General features: G+C 47.9%; 2 protein-coding genes across 2 annotated transcripts in view; both read left to right on the plus strand.

Moving 5' to 3' along the window:
- HSF5 (heat shock transcription factor 5) overlaps positions 1-19,698 on the plus strand; it is a 1,208,320-nt gene that overhangs the window by 157,308 nt on the left and 1,031,314 nt on the right. The window lies entirely within an intron of this gene.
- LOC146859074 (uncharacterized) overlaps positions 7,681-19,698 on the plus strand; it is a 143,016-nt gene continuing 130,998 nt past the window's right edge. The window contains exon 1 of the mRNA XM_085646758.1: positions 7,681-7,868. Coding sequence (XP_085502884.1) covers positions 7,681-7,868 — 188 coding nt within the window. The remainder of the gene's footprint in view (positions 7,869-19,698) is intronic.

The raw sequence follows: 19,698 nt of genomic DNA on the forward strand, positions 1-19,698 counted from the left end.
GATGTCGAGAACCTACACAAGGAGAAGGACAAGGCCCTCAACGTCGAGAGGAACTTCAACCTCAACGTCAAGACATCATTTGACATTGAGAAATTTGACGTTGAGACATCATCCTGCGGAGAAGAATACAGCATAGTGACTTTCACAAATGTAATCTTGCAGACTCCCTTTAGAGACAGATTCTGAGTACTCCATTGCCTCCTTCTATTCCGGCACCTGTCAAGGCTGCACCATATTGTCGGGTTTAGGGTCTTTCTTACCAGTCTCGAAGCATTGGGACGGTTCCCGGCTTCAGTTCTTGTAAGTCCTGGTTTGGCCGAGATATGGGCAACCCCTTGCCACAGTGCTGCCGACAATGAAAGCCTAAGCAGCCAGTGCCCTCCAGAAGGAGTCTCAAGAGGAAAAACCCTGGAGGGAAAAAACCTCTGATGTTGATGATGAGACTCCAGGAATGAAGGAGAAGACAAGGAACCAGAAAACACTGGAAAACCAGGGGCCCAAATTGAACCAGGAGAAGACTGGAAGACAAGCTGGAACAGAAAGCGCAAGGGGAAAAATAAGCGTCAACAGATGGAAGGAATCACTAAAAGAGGAGTCACGGAACCAACAGGAGCGAGGACACCAGCAGGAACCAACAGGAGCGAGGAAACGCCAGCAGAACAAGGAGTGTTTCAACGCAAGGAAGGAAAGGTTCTGATCCTTTAAATACAGAAAAAACAGGAAGGGACATACAGAAAGTTACATACAGGAACAGGAAGTGACAAAACAGGAAGGAGAGTTGTCACCATCTTGGATAGGCAAAAGAGTGAAGTGTAATAATATGGCCCCCAAGGAAGGGGTATCACCAGACGCTCACAACAGGTGAGTGTAATGTCCAAAAGTCCCTCCGGAAGCAGATGGGTTCCCGTGCAAGTCTGCGGCGGGCCTGAAAACCAACAGGCATTGCAGGTGCTTTCCGCTATTCCATTGAAATGGCCACAGAGGGCCGCGATGCTGCGCCACGGTGCCCCCGAAGAGGAGGGAGGGGTGCCGTGGGCTGCACCACGGCTGGCGAAGAGGAAACGGGTAGCGCCGCGGGTCGCGAGTCAGCCCGCGGCGTAACACATATAGCCTACAGAAAAAATACAGGCACTAGATCAGGATCTGTTATTTCTCTGTGCAGATCGCACACTGGACTCTGTTATTGTTTCAGCTGAAACTCTATGCCACAGCTCCTTTCTCTGATGTTCCTCCTGTTAAGAATAGTAAGAAGTTGTATTCCGTCGGTAGGAAAGTATGTTGCACTTCTGTTATCACTATGAAGTAGCAAGCATGTTTACTTTTTGTGAAAGCTACAAGTCACTCTGGGACTCTGTATAACAGTTCATAGAGGGCCTGCTGGAAGACAGATGTCAATATTTCCAAGAGGTCGTCAATGAGGGCATTATGGTATCCAACCAGATCATCAGTGCTACGACTGTCACTTCCATCCTAGCGGGTCATGGTTTAGCTTTATGCCGCTTTTCTGATGGATACATCTGCCTGTGGAGTCCTCACCTTTTGAATTACCCCTGCGCCAGCATTCAGCGAAAATTCTTTTACTAGCTGTCCCACGTCGACGAGGACGTCATATTAGCATGATTGACGTCATCGGAGCCATAAGAAGACCTCGTAGGCGTGCTGCCGTCAGTGCCCCTTTTTTCCGCGCCGTCGACGTGTAAAAATTTTTTCTGGGACTCTATTTTCAACGAGATTTCTTTGTTTCTAAAACATCTTCTTCGAGTTTCTGTAGAAATGGCTACTTCGAAGAAGTCGGGTTTCAAGCCTGCAGAGAGTGTGGGGGTCATTTGTCGATCAAAGACCCTTACGACAACTGACTTTGGTGTCTTTCTTCGGACTACAACGTCGAAGGGTGTTCGTGTTGTCGGAAAATTAATCCTAAGTCATTGAAGGAGCGTGAAGCGAAGCTCTTCAAGGCAAAGGCGGAGAAAGAAAAGAGGGGTCGTAAGCGCTCGAAGTCGTCGACCTCGCATACTTCGAAGTCCAAGAAGCATAAGAAGTCGAAGAGGAGACAAGGCAAGGCTTCAAGGTCGGCTTCTCCTGTTCAGCGACGCAGGGAAAAGGATTTTGGTTCTCAGGGATCCATACCTTCCTTTTCCTGTTCCAGAAGCGGATCCCTCGCATTCCCTAAATGCGATGTATGACATGTTTGCCAGGACATCCTACCCTACGGGTGCGCCTTATGGCCTCGTAGGTCCGCTTGCCTTTAACTTGGGTGTTCCCCAGCAATATACCAAGGTGCCTCTCATGCATTTTGTGCCAACGGCTCCATCTTGGCAGTTTCCAGCGCCTAGGCTTCGACTCCGAATCCTCAAACCCCGTCAGGTGTCGAATCGGCGCTGTCTCGGATTTGTTCAGTGCCGTTGCCTGTTTCTGAAGGTCTTCCTTTGATGCCGGCACCAATGTCACCGGCCTTGTGCCTGGCGCTGCCGACGCCGATCCCGTCGACGTGTAAAAAATGTTTCTGGGACTCTATTTTCAACGAGATTTCTTTGTTTCTAAAACGTCTTCTTCGAGTTTCTGTAGAAATGGCCACTTCGAAGAAGTCGGGTTTCAAGCCTGCAGAGAGTGTGGGGGTCATTTGTCGATCAAAGACCCTTACGACAACTGACTTTGGTGTCTTTCTTAGGACCACAACGTCGAAGGGTGTTCGTGTTGTCGGAAAATTAATCTTAAGTCATTGAAGGAGCGTGAAGCGAAGCTCTTCATGGCAAAGGCGGAGAAAGAAAAGAGGGGTCGTAAGCGCTCGAAGTCGTCGACCTCGCATACTTCGAAGTCCAAGAAGCATAAGAAGTCGAAGAGGAGACAAGGCAAGGCTTCAATGTCGGCTTCTCCTGTTCAGCGACACAGGGAAAAGGATTTTGGTTCTCCGGGATCCATACCTTCCTTTTCCTGTTTCAGAAGCGGATCCCTCGCATTCCCTAAATGTGATGTATGGCATGTTTGCCAGGACATCCTACCCTACGGGTGCGCCTTATGGCCTCGTAGGTCCGCTTGCCTTTAACTTGGGTGTTCCCCAGCAATATACCAAGGTGCCTCTCATACATTTTGTGCCAACGGCTCCATCTTGGCAGTTTCCAGCGCCTAGGCTTCGACTCCGAATCCTCAAACCCCGTCTGGTGTCGAATCGGCGCTTTCTCGGATTTGTTCAGTGCCGTTGCCTGTTTCTGAAGGTCTTCCTTTGATGCCGGCACCAATGTCACCGGCCTTGTGCCTGGCGCTGCCGACGCCGATCCCGAAGCAGTATTCCAGGGGGGAAGCACAAAGGCTGCTGGAAGAGGATGAGTACCGGCAGGAGCAGGAGGAAGGAGAGATACTCGACTCCGTGGACGAATTCGAGGGTCTGCAAGAGGCCAGTGGCTTAGATACTTCCCCGGAGTGGAAGCTCTCTTCTCCAAAGTCTGCCCCCTCTCAGGATGTTGCTCCTTATCATGTGGTGATTAGGAAAGCTGCTGAATTGTTGGATCTTCAGTTGCCTTCAGCAGCAGTTAAGGTTAATATTTTGACTGAAGTGCTTAATACTACGACTTCAGTTAGTTAGCCTCTTCTGCCTTTCAATAGGTGTTGACGTGAGCCTATCTTGAAGGTGTGGCAGAAGCCCTTGACTGCTCCTGCAGTTTTCAGAGCAATTGTAAGGAGATATAGGCCAGCTCCTGGAGATCCAGCTTTTCATTCTGCTCACCCATCTCCTGAAAGCTTGGTAGTTCAGGCTTCATGCTCCAGGCAGTCGACTAGGTCCTTCCCTACCACCCCGGGGGATAGGGACTCTCAGAAGATGGAACAGTCGGCCAAGAAGGTGTTTTTCTCAGCAAGTATGGCGCTGATGTCTACAAACGCCACTTGTTTGCTTGGGAGATACATTCATGTCCTCATGGATTCTGTTAAGCAATTGGGTTTGCTTGGGAGATACATTCATGTCCTCATGGACTCTGTTAAGTAATTGACCCCTAAACTTCCTGAGGATGATCGTGTTCACTTTCTTGAGGCTAAGTCAAGTCAATTAATCTTTACTCTGGTATAAAAATAAAATATCCACAAAAGAACATGACATTTAACAAGATCAAACATTTCATCATCAAAACAAATTATACATGGATAAAACATTTAAAATATTTCATATCATCAAAAAATTGGCCAAGGCAACAGCATTAAAACATGAAGATCGTGGGTCGCCTTGTTGACAAATACCCCTAAAGTAGCAGCAAAATATGATATTATAAAGTGCAGAATTTTAGCCAATTTAAAGCTGAGTGCTCCAACATGGACCAAGTCTTTATAAACATCATGACACGCCCTAAAAACAACATGCCCGTCCATACCGAAATTGGCCAAAGCAACAGCATTAAAACATGAAAAACGTGGGTCGCTTTGTTGACAAATACCCCTAAAGTAGCAGCAAAATATGATATTATAAAATGCAGGATTTTAGCCAATTTAAAGCAAAGTGCTACCACATGGACCAAGTCTTTGTAAACATCATGACACACCCTAGAAACAATTTGCCAATCCATACATAATGTGGGTAAATCCTTGTCTAGGTCACTGTTAAGAAAAAAAGAAACAAAGAAACTACATAAAAACAACTACATTTATGAGGCCCGACCATCCCTACCCTCTAAGACAAAGGTGTCTACACCTCATTTCTAGTCTTCCTTAATTTTGCGGCTAATCTTAAAAAATTCACAGTACAGAACAACGTTAAAGGGTCAGAAGAAAGTTTCAAAAACAAGAGTGCCACCCTAACCTGGGTAAATTTATTCTTTCTTAAAATGGTTTTTAAAAATAATACCCTCGGATACTCATAAAAGGGGCAAAAAAAGACGAAATGAAGGGTATCCTGCGGAGATCCCAGATCGCAGCCGCAAGGACCCTTTGTTTCAACATCTCTTGTGTACCCTGCGGGAACAGATAAAATATGGTGCAAAAGATCCAATCTGAATCTAGTCATTAAAAATCTATCATTTTTGTTATAAATATACGCCAGGTAGGGTTCTAAGTCTGATGATGACTTCGTTAGTATATGGCCTCTCACTGAAACTTTCAATAACTCACTGTCTTCCCTTGCACAAGCTAAATGCCGAAGGCATTCGGACTTTATGACCCCCTTAACTCGGGGCGTCAGTGTCATGGGCTCATCAAAATAGTTTGCAAATCCCAGCCATTTCAGGGTGTCCTTTACATATTTAATCCAGGGTATCCGATAACCTTTGTCTCGATTAATACAGTCCTCGAGTATTTGTCTACTTAGGCTAGCCTCGGGGTTGGTCCAAATTTTGATCCAACACATGATTGGTTTAATACTTAACCTATCGCTAATATAAGGAAAGCCTAACTCCTCGTGGACGATATAAGCAGGCGTGCTTTGGGGCACTTGCAAAATCCTTCTGAGGAACTTGTTTTCCTCCATTTGTATCAAAGAGGTGTTTCTGAAGACCCATACCTCACTCCCATACAGGGTTTTAGCACAGCATATCGAACTATACAAATGCAGAATTTCGTTTGGTGACCAACAACCTAATCTCGTAGCGCGATTCATTATTGAACCCATCGTACACGTTTGTTGATTACATTTGTCTGAGATTAGTGTTTTAAAATTGAGGTGTTTATCGAATATTATCCCTAAATAATTAAAAACCTCAACCTTTTCTAATTTATGAGCCCCGATTTTAAAAATAAAGTTCTTTGTCGGTCTTTTCCCTGTTTCCATTATATATGATTTGGTAAGATTGGGGGATAAATCTAGGTCCGCCATGAACCTGCCAAAACCATCAATGAGAGTCTGGAGTCCCCTTCCTGTACGGGATAAAAGGACCGCATCGTCCGCATATAAGAGAACCGGTATACTTCTCTTACCTACTCGTGGGCAGTCTACCCCCAGCTCTATGAGTGCTTTGTCTAAACCATTTATATATAACGTGAATAGAAAAGGCGCCAGAATGCAACCTTGTCTTACACCCCTGGTACACGAAAAGTGTTCAGTGAGATTCCCCTCATTGCTATATCTGACCTGTGCGGTTGTGTTCAGGTGTAACATTTTTAGGATATATATCAGTCCTGAATCAACACCAAGGAGCCCTAAAATTTCCCACAGCTTCTCGCGGTTTACCCGGTCAAAAGCCGCAGTCAAGTCCATAAAGGCCAGGAAGACCGTCCCCTCGCCTGCCATGGTATACTTGGCCACCAGGTGGTAAAGATTAAGGCACTGGTCCGTTGTGGAACGGCCATTTCTAAAACCATACTGGGAGGCAGTAATAATCTCATTTTCCTCAGCCCAAGCCATCAGACGGTTTAGAATGACCTTTCCTAGTACTTTCACTGTTACATCTATTAACGAGATCGGGCGATAACATTGAGGGTCACTCCTGTTACCCTTTTTCAACAAAGGTACAATACTAGCCGTTGACCATGACCTCGGCATTCCTATTTCCGCCGCGGTATTAAAAACTCTGGTGAGTATAGGTGTCCATAGATCAACCTGAGATTTAAATAGATCTGGTGGAATCCCGTCCGCACCTGGTGCCTTGCTTCGTGTCAGGGCGTGTATTCCTTCCTTAATCTCACCCACCGCAAAACGCATCCATGTACTAGGTAAAATACCCACATCTGGTATTTGTCGATCAGCAGGGCTGCCATGATTATATAAGTTCTTGAAATGTAATACCCAAGCTTCAGGCAAGATGTGACAGGCCACCTTCACGTTATTTGGTGCCTGAAAACAGGGATCATTAATCACCCTCCAGAATCTAGTCATATCCCTACGCTCGGCTGCCTCCCTCAAATTTTCCCAAGCCTCACTTTCTTGAGGCGCTTTTGGATTCTCAAGCAGCTGCCCGACAGGTCATTTAGTCGGGTTTGGACACTGCAGATTCAGTTTCCCGGGTAATGGGTTCTTCAATTACGACGATGTGGCATGCCTGGCTCAGATCTTCTGGTTTTTCTCCAGATGTTCAGGCAACTTTGCTGGATCTGCCTTTCGATGGTTCGAGGTTGTTTGGTACCAAAGGGGACTCTGCTTTGCAGTGTTTTAAAGACAGGAGGGCTACTGCGAGATCTTTGGACCTGCAGTCTCATCCTAGAGGGTATGGCTACAAGAGGTATCGAGGCTTTGGGAAGACTTCTTCCTTTTGTGGCTGTCAGCAACCTCAGCAGCAACTGCAGGAAAACCCTCTTACAGGTACAAGAATAGAGGCAGTCTTCGAGGAGCCACTCGGCAGCAGTCCTCCTCCTTCTTCTCCTGTCCCCCCCACTGGTACCACGGGAAAGCAGCTCTAGATCCCCCATCTTGGAGCATGTTGGTCCTGTAGGGAGTTGTGTCCCATTTTCTACAAGATTGGAAATCCGTTACCTCCGATGGGTTTTGAATCTTGTAGAAAATGGGTACGCCCTTCCTTTTCTAGAGTTTCCTCCTCCTTACCCTCCTCGCCAGAATTGGTGTTCAGAGGACCATTTAATTCTCTTACAACAGGAGGTTCTTGTCTTATTGCAGAAAGGAGCAATAGAGGTGGTTCCAGAGCAGGAAGGGGGTCAGGGATGTTACTCCTGTTATTTCTTGACTCCCAAAAAGGACAGGTCAAGGATCAGCGGATCGGCCTCAGGATTTTGAATTTTTACCTCAGACAGGAAAAGTTCAAAATGTTGACCATGGCTCAGGTTCTTCTAGCGCTGCAACAGGAAGGCTGGATGGTGTCAATCGATCTTCAGGATGTGTATTTCCATCCTCCCATCCTGAAGTCACATCAGAAGTATTTCCGGTTTATGGTAGAGTCGCAACACTACCAGATTCAGTCCTTCCGTTCGGCCTTACTTCCGTACCACGGGTCTTCACAAAGGTAATGGCGATGGTGGTAGCACATCTCAGAAGGTCAGGGATTCCTGTTTTCCCTTATCTGGACGACTGCCTGCTGAAAGCCGTCTCCGGAGATGGTGTTGTGCCAATTGCAGGCAACGACGCAATTGTTGTTCAACTTGGGTTTCTCAAGAAATGTACCCAAATCTAACCTGGTGCCTTCTCAGCACATCCTGTTCTTAGGGGCAATACTGGACACTACTGTGTGTCGTGCTTTTCCGCCTCCACAGAGGATTCTCGACATTCAGGAGATCATTCCTTTGTTTCACGATGGGGCAGTTGTTCCAGTCCTGAAGGTCCTACGCCTGCTCGGTTTGTTCACTTCCTGCATACTGTTGGTCAGTCATGCACGCTGGCACGAGGGCACTCCGGTGGTGCCTCCGCAGGCAGTGGGATCAACACAACTGAGATCTCAGGAGAACATAAGAATCTCCAGAGACACTGCAGTGGAGCCGTCTTGATGGAGTGTGCAGGGCAACCTGTCTCAAGGAAAACCCTTGGCCACAGTGATCACGGATGCCTCCACTCTAGGGTGGGGGGCTCATCTGGGGGATCTAGAGGTCAAAGGTCTTTGGTCTCTGGAGAAAAGATTGCTTCACATCACGCTTTTGGAATTGCAGGCGATTTGTCTGGCACTGACGGCCTTCCTTCCTCAGTTCAGGTCCTGACGGACAACACTACAGCGATGTGGTACATCAACAAACAGGGAGGTGTAGGGTCGTATTGTCTCTGCAGAGAGGCTCTGCGACTCTGGTCCTGTGCTCAGGGCCATCAGATTTGTGTAATGGCAAATCATCTGGCCGGTGTACTAAATGTTAAATGTTTGTGTAGACAGTCTCAGTCGGCATTTTTCAGCCGATCAGGAGTGGCGGCTTCATCCGGAGGTGGTCCATTTCGTCTTCAAGATGTGGGGATTTCCTCAGTTGGACCCTTTTGCCACTCACGAGAATATGCACTGCCCGTTGTTCTGCAATTTCCAGTTTCCGATGCAGGGAGCATTGGGGGACGCCTTTCAGTTGGGTTGGGGTTCACAGCTCCTTTACGCGTTTCGCCCATACCCTTGATTCCTCGAGTTCAGAGGAAGGTTCGCCAAGACCGGGCCCAAGTTATATTGATTGCCCCGGATTGGCCAAGAAGGGTGTGGTACACAAATCCTCTTCACCTCTCATCGCACCCTCCGCTCCGTCTCCCTCTCAGGACAGACCTCCTCTTGCAGTCGCAGGGGCAGGTTCCACACCCCCACCTCCAGAGCCTTCACCTTTATGCCTGGAGATTGAACGGGGCAACCTGAGTTCTTTCTCTCTCCCACCGGATGTGGTGGATGTTATTTTATCATTCCGCCAAATCTATTTATTCCTCCCGGTGGTCCAAATTTGTGAAGTGGTGTGGAGAGAGGTCCATTGATCCTTTGAAGGCACGTTTGTCTGATGTACTGAGTTTCTCCCTTTCCTTGGCTCACAGGGTTGTGCTGTGGCTACAGATAAAATTTATTTGTCGACTTTGTCAGCTTTCATTTGTTTGCCGGACCAGCCTTCTTTGTTTAAATCTCCAATTGTTATGAGGTTCATTAGGGCCTAACCAATAGGTTTCCTCCCACTCCTTTCATTATGCCTCAGTGGGATTTAAATCTTGTTCTTACGTTTCTGATGGGTTCTCCTTTTGAACCTCTTCATAGTTGTCCTTTGAGGCTTCTTTCCTTCAAAACGGTCTTTTTGATCGCTATTACCTCAGCCAGGAGGGTAAGTGAGCTTCAGGATCTTAGTTCTAAACCTCCATTCTTGACCATTCATGAAGAAAAGATGGTTCTAAGGACCAGAGCTGCTTTCCTGCCTAAGGTGGTCACTCCTTTCCATTTGGGACAGTCTGTTACCTTACCTACCTTCTATCCTCACCCTCACCCTACCAGGAGGAGGGACTTTATTGCCTTGACCTTAAGAGGGTGATCAGTTTTTACCTGGACTGGACCAGGGATCTAAGGCTGGATGATCAGATCTTCGTGGGCTACATTGGATGGATGAAAGGAAAAGCTGTCCACAAACGAACACTCTCCAGGTAGATCATCTTGTGTATCAAGATCTGCTACGCCCTGGCCAAGAAGGAGCCGCCTGAAGATTTCAGAGCTCATTCCACCAGAGTTAAGTCATCTTCTTCTGCTTTGGCTAGAGGTGTTCCTGTTGTTGATATTTCTAAGGCAGCAACTTGGGCCTTCCTCCACACCTTTGCAAAGCATTACTGCTTGAATTCTGAGGTTAGGAGGGACGCCCATTTTGGACACTCTGTGCTTCAGGATTTTGTGGTATAGTCAGGTGGACACCCTCCTACGGGTGAGGAACGGCTTGGGGATTCAATTCAAAAGGTGAGGAATCCACAGGCAGATGTATCCATCAGAAGAACAAGTTACTTACCTTCGGTAACGCTATTTCTGGTGGATACAGTATCTGCTTGTGGATTCCTCACTGACCTACCTGCCTCCCCGTTGTCCTGTTTCTACCAAAAAACGTATAACTGTTTGACATTAATGTTTTTTGATAATCAAATGTATTAGCATTTGAAAAAACAAGACATACACAGACAGCATGGGCGTGTGCAATATATCAAAGTCCATCACCAGTAGACAACAGGGGACCCGGCCTAAATGCAAGGCCTTCAAACAAGCCATCTCATGGGCAAAGGCGATGCAGCGATACAGGAGAAGAACATGCATAGCATTCAGTACAGTAAATTTAGCCACTTGCCCCAAACCTTTGCAAATTTTTCAGAACATCCCCGGGCCTCAAAGAGGTTCCTCTTGGGCTGCGCACCAATCCACCCCCGTCGCCACTTGCATACGGTAGGGGGATTGGCCCGTGACCAGGCCGCTGCAATATCTCTCTTGGCCACCGCAACCGCAGTGCCCAAAAAGAGTTTGTTGGCTCTAAAGCCATCTAGGCCATCAAATACTCCCAGGAGAAGGCGTAGGGGATCGTGAGGGACCAGCCACCCCAGAGGTTGTGTGAGCTCCGATTCCACACCCGCCCAGAATGAATCAAGAGCAGGTCACAGCCATACTATGTGATAATAATCGTCCGGGGCGTGGCCACATCGTGCACAGTCGGGGGAGGGGCGTAGTCTTGCCCTGTGTAGGTGCGCGCAGATGTGAGGTATACCGTGTGAAGGTAATAAAGTTGGATGAGACATAGTTTAGAGGAGGTCGTCAGAGTTTTGGAAGCCATGAGGGCGTCTCGCTAGTCTGCTTCCTCTAGGGGACCCAGCCACCCCTCCCAGCCGGTGCGCAGCGAGTCTAAGCTCGCAGGGCCATTGTTCACAAGGAAGCGGTAGATCCGCGACACCCCTCCACTACCCAAGTTCCCCATCTGGGCCTCTAGTGGACTGAATTCAGGGAGTGAGGTGCCTGGTGGGAAAATCATAGCAGGGGCGTGCCGGAGTTGCAAGTACTTGTAAAATTGGGTGATGTGAAGAGAGTGGCACTGTTGCAGATCAGAGAAGACCCTAATGTGGTCCCCCACACAAATGTTCCCAAGGAGTGAAATCCTGATCTAATCCCACTGCCGAAAGCCCTGTAGGGTCGATGCCTCACATAACCAAGTGCCGTTCCACAGAGGCGTATGTTGGTTAAGCTTCTTGTCCCATCTCGTATAGCGCAGGGTAGAGCGCCAGGCCATTAGGACAGCTCTAGTGATAGATGGGATGGGGGCACCGTACAAGTAGACTTGGAGTTGTGGAAAGTCCATAGTTCTGAGCTCGGTACGGAAAGCCCGGTCAGACCAGCCTCCAGCGAACCAGTTGTGAACGACAATGAGTCTAGTGGCAAAGTAGTAGAGGTGAAGGTTGGTCACACCCTCGCCACCATCAAAGGGAGGTATCCGGCAGCGGGCCAAAGTCATACGCGGACTCTTCCCCTATAAGAACCTAATAAGTACCCCATTAAACTCACAGAACCAACCACCCGGGAGATGAAAGGTGATGTTTTGAAGAATGTATAAAAAACGGGGGGAGAATCATCATTTTAAAAAGAGTCCCTCTTCCGAGGGGGTTAAGTGGGAGGGATTGCCAACGCTTAAGGTCGGCTTTAGCTTTCGTGACCAGAGGTGTAAGGTTAACAGCCCATTCTAGCTCCGGGAGCAAGGTCACCCAGATCCCAAGATATTTAAACAATTGTCTCCGAAGGGGTATGGTTGACTGCCAGTCGGAGCAGTCCCTCGATGAATGGAGGGGGACCAGAGTGGATTTTGCAGGATTGAGCCGCAGGCCCGAGACATTCTCAAAGGCTCAGAGCACCTCCAGACAACGTGGGCCAGAGCTCTCCGGGTCAGCTAGGAAAAGTAGGATATCGTCCGCATACAGGGCAATTTATTTGACCTGATGTTGGGTTCCAAGACCATCCTCGAATTCGGGGGTCATTGCATATGAGGCAGGTCAGGGGCTCCATCGCCAGCGCGAATAAGAGTGGCGAATCAGGGCACCCCTGACAGGTGCCTCTCCGGACGGAAAACACCTTCGAAAAGGCGCCATTGGTCAGGACTCGTGCGGTAGGGTTGGAGTACAGGACTCGGATGAGACATCGAAAGAGAGGGCCGAATACCATCGTGGTTAGAACATCCTCCAAATAGCTCCAATCAACCGTATTGAAGGCCTTCTCAAAATCGATGAGCAGCAGGGCCAGATATGGGGTGAGTAGATGGCGAAGGGTGAGGGCAGGGAAGAGGCGTCGTATGCAGTGCTGGGTGCCGCGGGCAGGCATGAAGCCGCATTGGTCCGGTTGGAGGACCAATAAGTCTCGATATGTCGCGTAATATTCCTGCGGGAAGCCGTCTGGCCCTGGTGCCTTTCCAGAATGTAAAAGGGAGATAGCGCCGTGTATCTCCTGTGGAGTAAAGGGAAGGTCAAGGTCTGTCGATTCGGCCTGAGCAAGGCAGGGGAGCTGGACCTCCGCCCGCTCCAACAGTTCAGCCAAGGAGGCCCCAGGGGACCGGGCTGAGTAGAGCTGGGCATAATAACCAGCGAAAGCTTGGGTGATAGGTTGCGAGGTACAGTGGTGGGTACCAGCAGCGTCACAGACTTCAGGGATAATTCGGTTGGCCTTGGGATAAGAGACCAGGTTGTGAAGCAGCTTTCCATTTTTGTCACCCCATCCATAAACACGGGCCACAGAGGAGCGCCACAGCGTTTTGGCCGATTCTAGGGAGCTCTGGCGGATCTCCTCCCGGAGCATTGCGAGCTGTCTAGTGGGATGAGCGTCATTTGTGTCTCCAGGAGTCAACTTCAGCCGCGCAGCTTGTGCCTCAAGCTGGATCAGGCGAGCAGTCTGTGCCGCCCGTTTCATGAACCAGACCTCTGGCCACACCACGATGGGTAGCCTTACCCGCCTGAAGAAGGGACCAAGCCCTTGGTAACCAGAAAATAGCGCTTCAATTCTACTGCAAGCCCGTCTTTGATCTCTGTGTCTTGCAAGAACCACGTGTTTAACTGCCAAACCATACGCACCCCATGGGTGGCATGTCCCAAGCGAAGGGAGATAGGAGAGTGGTCCGAGATTCCACAAGGGAGAATAGAGACACTAGAGACCCGTTGGCAGTCGGTGGCAGGGAGAAGGCTCAAGTCAGTGCGGGAGTGGGTGTAATGGGCCGCGGAAGTGTGAGTGTATTGTTTCAGGCGGGGATTCCAAATCCTCCAGGCGTCACACAAACCAAGGGCAAATGACCAGTCCGAAAGCCATTTAGAAGAGGTGAGGCGTGATGAGGAGGGATCACCTGTCGTTTCAAGGGACGGCTGCATAACCGCGTTGGAAGTCACCCCCAATGATTGTCTGGCCTTGAGGCAGGGTGGAGATTTCCTCTGTAAGGTGATGGAGAGTAGAGGATAGTGTGGCTGGATGGATGTATTTCGATAGTAGGTTGAGGACCTGTCCTTCAAGCCTACTGGACAGGGCCACATAGCGGCCTTGTGTGTCGGTAGTCCTGGGTGAAAGGGAGACCTCTCCGAGTCTGTATGGCCACCCCCCGGGAGCATCGCTTGAAACCGGAGTGCCTGACCCCATCGAATCTGTATCGGGTGAGAAACGAGCAGTGGGTTCCCAGGAGGTGTGTCTCTTGAAGGAGGAGGACATCAGGTGCTTGGCGTTGGGCGCTCCTGAGGACTGCTGCACGTTTGATACGGTCTAGCAAGCCATTTACATTCCACGACAAGACGTGGAGGGATGTACCGTGAGTGGGCATCTGAAGAGCAGCTAGCGTGGAGATCAGGAGGTCTGGGGGTGCCTGGGTCCCAGGCGAGGTGGACCCTCGCCGCTAGGATAGGAAGATGTTGCTTGCGCATGGTGATATGTCCCCTATCGATGGTGATGATGTGTGCGTGTGCTGAGCTGTCATGAAAAACAAAAAACAGCGGCTCAAACAAAGCTGAGAGAAAAAAGGTCCATTTGCCAACGTCCCTCCCTCCCCCAACCCCACCCAACACGCCCCACCCTATAGTTCCAGAAATGAAGCATCTGTCGCCCTGAAAAGCAAAAGGTTAACAATAACAGAGAGCTGATCTAAAACGTTCGTGGCAATGATGGAACACTCCATATATACGGCTGTCGTAGTGTCATTAGCTATGTGATAGTAAAAACAATCAAAGAGTTCTGTCTCAAATCCAGTCTCTCAGGCCTCCGTCGTCAGATTTTGGTGTTGTCGCCGGATCCCCGGAGTGCAGGACTTCTTGATAGGTCGGAGTCCGATAGGACGGGGCGTATTGACCCAGAAGGGTCAGGGCCACAGCTTAAATCAATCAGGGAATTGGATCGGCTTTGGCCGTCAAGAGCCGGAGGGACCTCAGAGGAAACCAGCAGGTGGAACCCAGCGCCCGGTGAGCGTGAAGCACCACCCCCTCCGGTCCCCCCCTGCGGTATCGAATGTGCCTCCACTATGGTTTGGGAGGAGGCGGGTGTGACAGAGGAGATGTCGATAAGGCGGTGGGGGAGGGGCACCGGGTCTGTAGTAGGCGCCCCTCCGGAAGCCAAGTCCAGGCCGCCTGTGGGGTGTCAAAGAAGATTGTTTTGCCTTGGAAGACGACTCGGAGACGGGCCGAAAAGATGAGACCATATCGCAGTCCCAAGTTGCGAAGCTTTTGTTTGACCTCCTTGTAGGTACGGCGTTGGGCCTGAACTTCTTTTGTGCAGTCTGGAAAGACCATTATTGTATTTTTTGGGTGTTTCAGGGGGCCGTGAGCGCGTGCCTCCCAAAGGATCGCATCCCTGTCCCGAAAATGGAGGTTTCGAATGAAGGGACTAGATGGCGCCCCAGGAGGAGGTCTGGGTGCCAGTGAGCGGTGAGCGCGTTCGATAGCAAACCATACAGAGAGAGCGTCTTTGGGTATCCATGACTTCACCCAAGTTTCCCCAAAGGTATCCGCCCGTCCCTGCTCAACTCCTATGGGTAACCTATGAGGTGCAAATTGTTACACTGGGAGCAGTTTTCCGCGTCCTCAGCCCGCCGATGTGGTTCCGAGGTTGGACCCAGCTCGTTCTCAGCCGTGGAGACGCGCGACTCAACCTCCGAGATTCTCACTGTGGCGTTGCGCAGGTCCTGGCGGATAAGGGCCACGTCCACCCGTACCTCGCCAATCTTACTTTCCATCGAGGCCTGAGAGGTGGTAATGGCCTGTAGGATAGACGAAAGGTCTCCTCCGGTGAGGGGGGGCCACCAGTAGCCCCCTCCGCCTGACTCCGGTCAGCGGTGGTGTATTGGTCCATTTTAGTTTGGGTCTGTGGGGTGGGAGTACGCGGGGCGCGGTTGCGACTCATCGCTGCCATGGACTCAAGACTCAGGCGTCTCAGTAGGCAGGCAGGCCCAGGCCGATGATCCCCGGTGGGAAGAATCCAATACCATAATCAGTGCTCAGGCCCGGGCACCAAATCTACCCAGGCACCAGCTCCCAATGCTAAGGGACTAGTCAGAGCAATGCGGAGACTCTGTTTCCCTGCCACCAGAAACGACGGCCGAATCAAGGGGGGATGCCGCCCCTTCAACTCCGGAGTGGGTACCGACAGGCCAAAGGAGAGATGAGGTGGGGGAGGGGGATCTCCCCAGCCCCTCGATGAGTGCGGCTGGCTCCGCTCTGTTTCCAGGCCCACCCGCAAGATGGAGGCGGCCTGTACGACAGTTCTCCCAGGTCAGATGCAGGTGGAACCCGGTGACCAGACACCAGGCGCCAGGACACAGAAGGACCCCAGGGGACAACCGCCACCATTTCTTGGGAAAGGTGCGTCCGCGGCCGAGGCAGGGAAGTCGACTTCGCAGGGAGGCAGGATGGCAGCAGGCACCTCGTCTGGCAACACGGGTCGGGACGGAGGCCGCAGCAGCTGGTAACAAGGTTTGTAGTGGGCTCATGACAGTGGATCGTGGCGCAGATGACGGAGGAGTCCAGAGCACTCTTAGAGTGCGACTGCCATGTTGATGCGCCAAGCCACGCCCCCGACATGAATGTTTTTAATATGTCATTTTCATGCTTGCAGTTAGTTGCTATGAAGTGCTTTGTTTATTGGCTTTTTCCAATCTGTTGATGTATATACTTGTGTATTTGTATATTTTTTATGTATATTGTGTATACTTGTGAAAATGTTGTCAGTCCGCCCGTTTTCTTCAAGGGCACGGACAAAATGGGTGGAACTGACCTCAGCATGCCAACGAGGTAATCTTATGGCTCCGATGACGTCATACAGAGTCGCGAGCGGAGCCGTGCTATTTTGACGTCCTCGTCGACGTTGGAGAGCTAGGAAAAGAATGCTGGCGCAGGGGTAATTCAAAAAGTGAGTAATCCACAGGCAGATACTGTATCCACCAGAAAAAACGTTAGCGATGGCAAGTAACTTGTTCATCTGGCATGAATACAGAACTCAACATTCAGTGGGTATCAGGGTAGGGAAAGAGAAGGAAAATATGAGACATTCCTATAGTCCTCATGGCTGCTGATATTTCCACCAGGTGTTCAAGCCTCTCATTGGCCTCAAAGGCAGCCACAACAAAGGCATCAAAAGCAGAAGCATCAGTCTAAAGTCAGAAGAGGTTAACAGCAACCTCCCCAAGCCACTAAGCCCAACAACGAGTCACCTCTTCTCCCTTCTCTGTTGTCCACTGTGTTAGGGGGAGCCATTACATTTTACCTGGAAGAGTGGAAAAATATATCCAGCAAAAATGAGTTCTGAATATTATGCAAAATGGATACTGTCTCAAATTCAAGTATCCTCCACCAGCAACACCACCAAAGAAATCATCTCCATAGTATCAGGAGCAACTACATCAACAAAGTCCCCATCCTCTTGCGAAAACAACTGGTGGAAAAGGTCACAGCTCCATTCAAAGGAATGTGAATTTACTCCTACTACCTTCTTGTTAAAACAAATGGTGGAAAAGGGGGATTTGGACAAATTATAGAATCCAAAATATCGTATTACAAAATATTGTGTCAGGAATATCGTGAGACTTTAATATTGTGGTTATTGATACCGTAAAAAATATCATTTTAAGTGTCGTCCAAAATATAGATTTATTTAATATAGATTTAATTTATATTGTTGGTTATAATATTGTTTTGTTGTGGTAAAAAGTGTATTATATATTGTGTTTTTTCTCTTATATGTTATTATTTTTTTCATTTATTAATATTTTTATATATACTTACAAATGTTTAATATATAATTTAAATTGTTTTCATATTGTCTTGATATGTAGAAATATATTTTTTAGCAGTGGGATGTTGGGTTTATATGGGGATAAGGGTAGGAAAATATTTAAAAATATGTATTAATGCTTAGTTTGCATTTTTATAATACTTTTTTTAATTTTTTTAATATTTTTTTAGCAGGATGTTGGGTTCGTAGGGGATAAATGTGGGGCGATTTCAAAGAACGATGTACTAATGTTTACTTTATAATGTATAATTTCTAAATGTTTTTAATTGAAATACATTTTTTGCAGCAGGAGGTTTATAGAGGATAAGGGTGGGGAAATTGAGGTTGGTGAGATTTTTAAATATTATTTATTAATTATTTTAATCGGTAAAATATTGTTTTAATATAAAAATAGCTGTATTTTCTTTTAAATCTGTATAAACAAAATGTTAAAATTACAACACAATACTTAATATCCATAAATGTACAGGTAAAAATATTTTTCAAGAATTATGAAATATTTATTATAAAAATATTGTAATGTAAAAGATTTGTTAAAAATTTTATTATTTTAATGTTTAAATATGAAATCTTTTTTTAATAAAAAATTTACAAAATTTGTATACATCTAAAAAAATAGATTTTTGAAAAATGTGATTTATTTTAATTTGTAATTTTTATTAATAACTTTATTTATAACGTTTTGTCAAGAATCACAAAAGTGTGAGATGTAACATACAGCATAAAGGAAACAATCAAAAGATAAATTGTTGTACAAGCTGATACATGTCACATTTTGTGAGTCAGAGTTTCCCAGTGCAACAGATTGCAGTGAGCCAAAGTCCAGGAGGTGGTAAGGAGGCAGAGTAGTACTGTCTCTTTTTCAAATTAAAAAAGCAGTTTTTCATACCCATGATTGCATCATTTTTATAACTGTTCTGGCTTGTGGTTGTTACAGTTTGAAAATTTTAGTTTTAACCTGCACGTGATTGTGGTTTTTACTTTGCGTGACCTAACCTGTTGAATTGTGGGATTTGCAGTCCAAAATCTGTAGTTTTTGTTCCCTCTCATTCCCCGTGACTCCCTGTTTCCCCTCCTAATTTCTCCTTGGCTCTGTGCTTAGACTTGTATGTTGAGCAATCCACCCCCAGCTCCCATTTTGTGTTAGCAAGTGAGTGAAAACAGACCCCGCCCTCCCCACTAACAACAGGAATATTCCAGATCAGAGAGTGCTCTGAGACAGCAGTAATCTGCTGTAAACTATTTAAGCTGTGTTTTATAAGGATTGAGCACTTGTTTTTTGTCTAGGAGAGTGAGTAAAGTTTGATACAAACAGTATTGTTAGAGGACAACGTTTGTTAGGCCCTTACCTGCAAAAGTTCAGTGTGGATTGAGCCTGTCTGTCTCTTAGGGGTTCTGAATAGAGGGGCAGCTTCCAACTCTCTGGCAGCAAACCTTATCTGAGGTCGCTTGTATAGTCTGCTATTGGTTGGCACATGTGTGCACTGATTGGTAGTTGTATCTGATGTTTCTATTGGATTAGTGTTAGAATGGGGATCTCTAGTTGGCAGCGGCTGGCGCCAATGTCCAAATAGGGATCCTTCTTCCAAAGTCACAGTAAGGGGGCTACACCCTTTGATAACCCTTGCTCAACCCTTTGGTAACGTAGCACGAGCAGACAGGCCTATCTCAGAGGCAGTGTGTGAAGCATTTATGACCATACACAATAACGCAGTGAAGACACTACAAAGGGACATCACACAAGTAGTTATAGAAAAATGAGTATCTTTATATAGGCTTAACACAAGGCTCAAAAGCGATCAAGAACCCACAATGCACGTAAATATTGATGCACTTAAAAAGCAATAAAAGCAATCAGAAGCGTGTGAAATGAACTTAGTTCGAGGCCGGGGTCTACGCGACCCGGTGATGCACAATGTACCTGAGGTTTAATGGGGCACGTCACGCAGCTTCATGAGGGAGCCGCGATGATGACAGGCGGACTCGCAGTGGCCACAGCTCCCAGCTGCAGCGGTCCGCGGCGTGCACTCACGATGATCCTGCGACGGTGATTAAAGGCGGGCACTCAGCGGCACAGCTCTTCAGCTGCAGCTGCCCACAGTAGCGATATCGATGATTCTCGTAGCACGGACAGATGTGGGCT

This window comes from Triturus cristatus, chromosome 3_2, assembly GCF_964204655.1.
Source record: "Triturus cristatus chromosome 3_2, aTriCri1.1, whole genome shotgun sequence".
Lineage (NCBI taxonomy): Eukaryota > Metazoa > Chordata > Amphibia > Caudata > Salamandridae > Triturus > Triturus cristatus.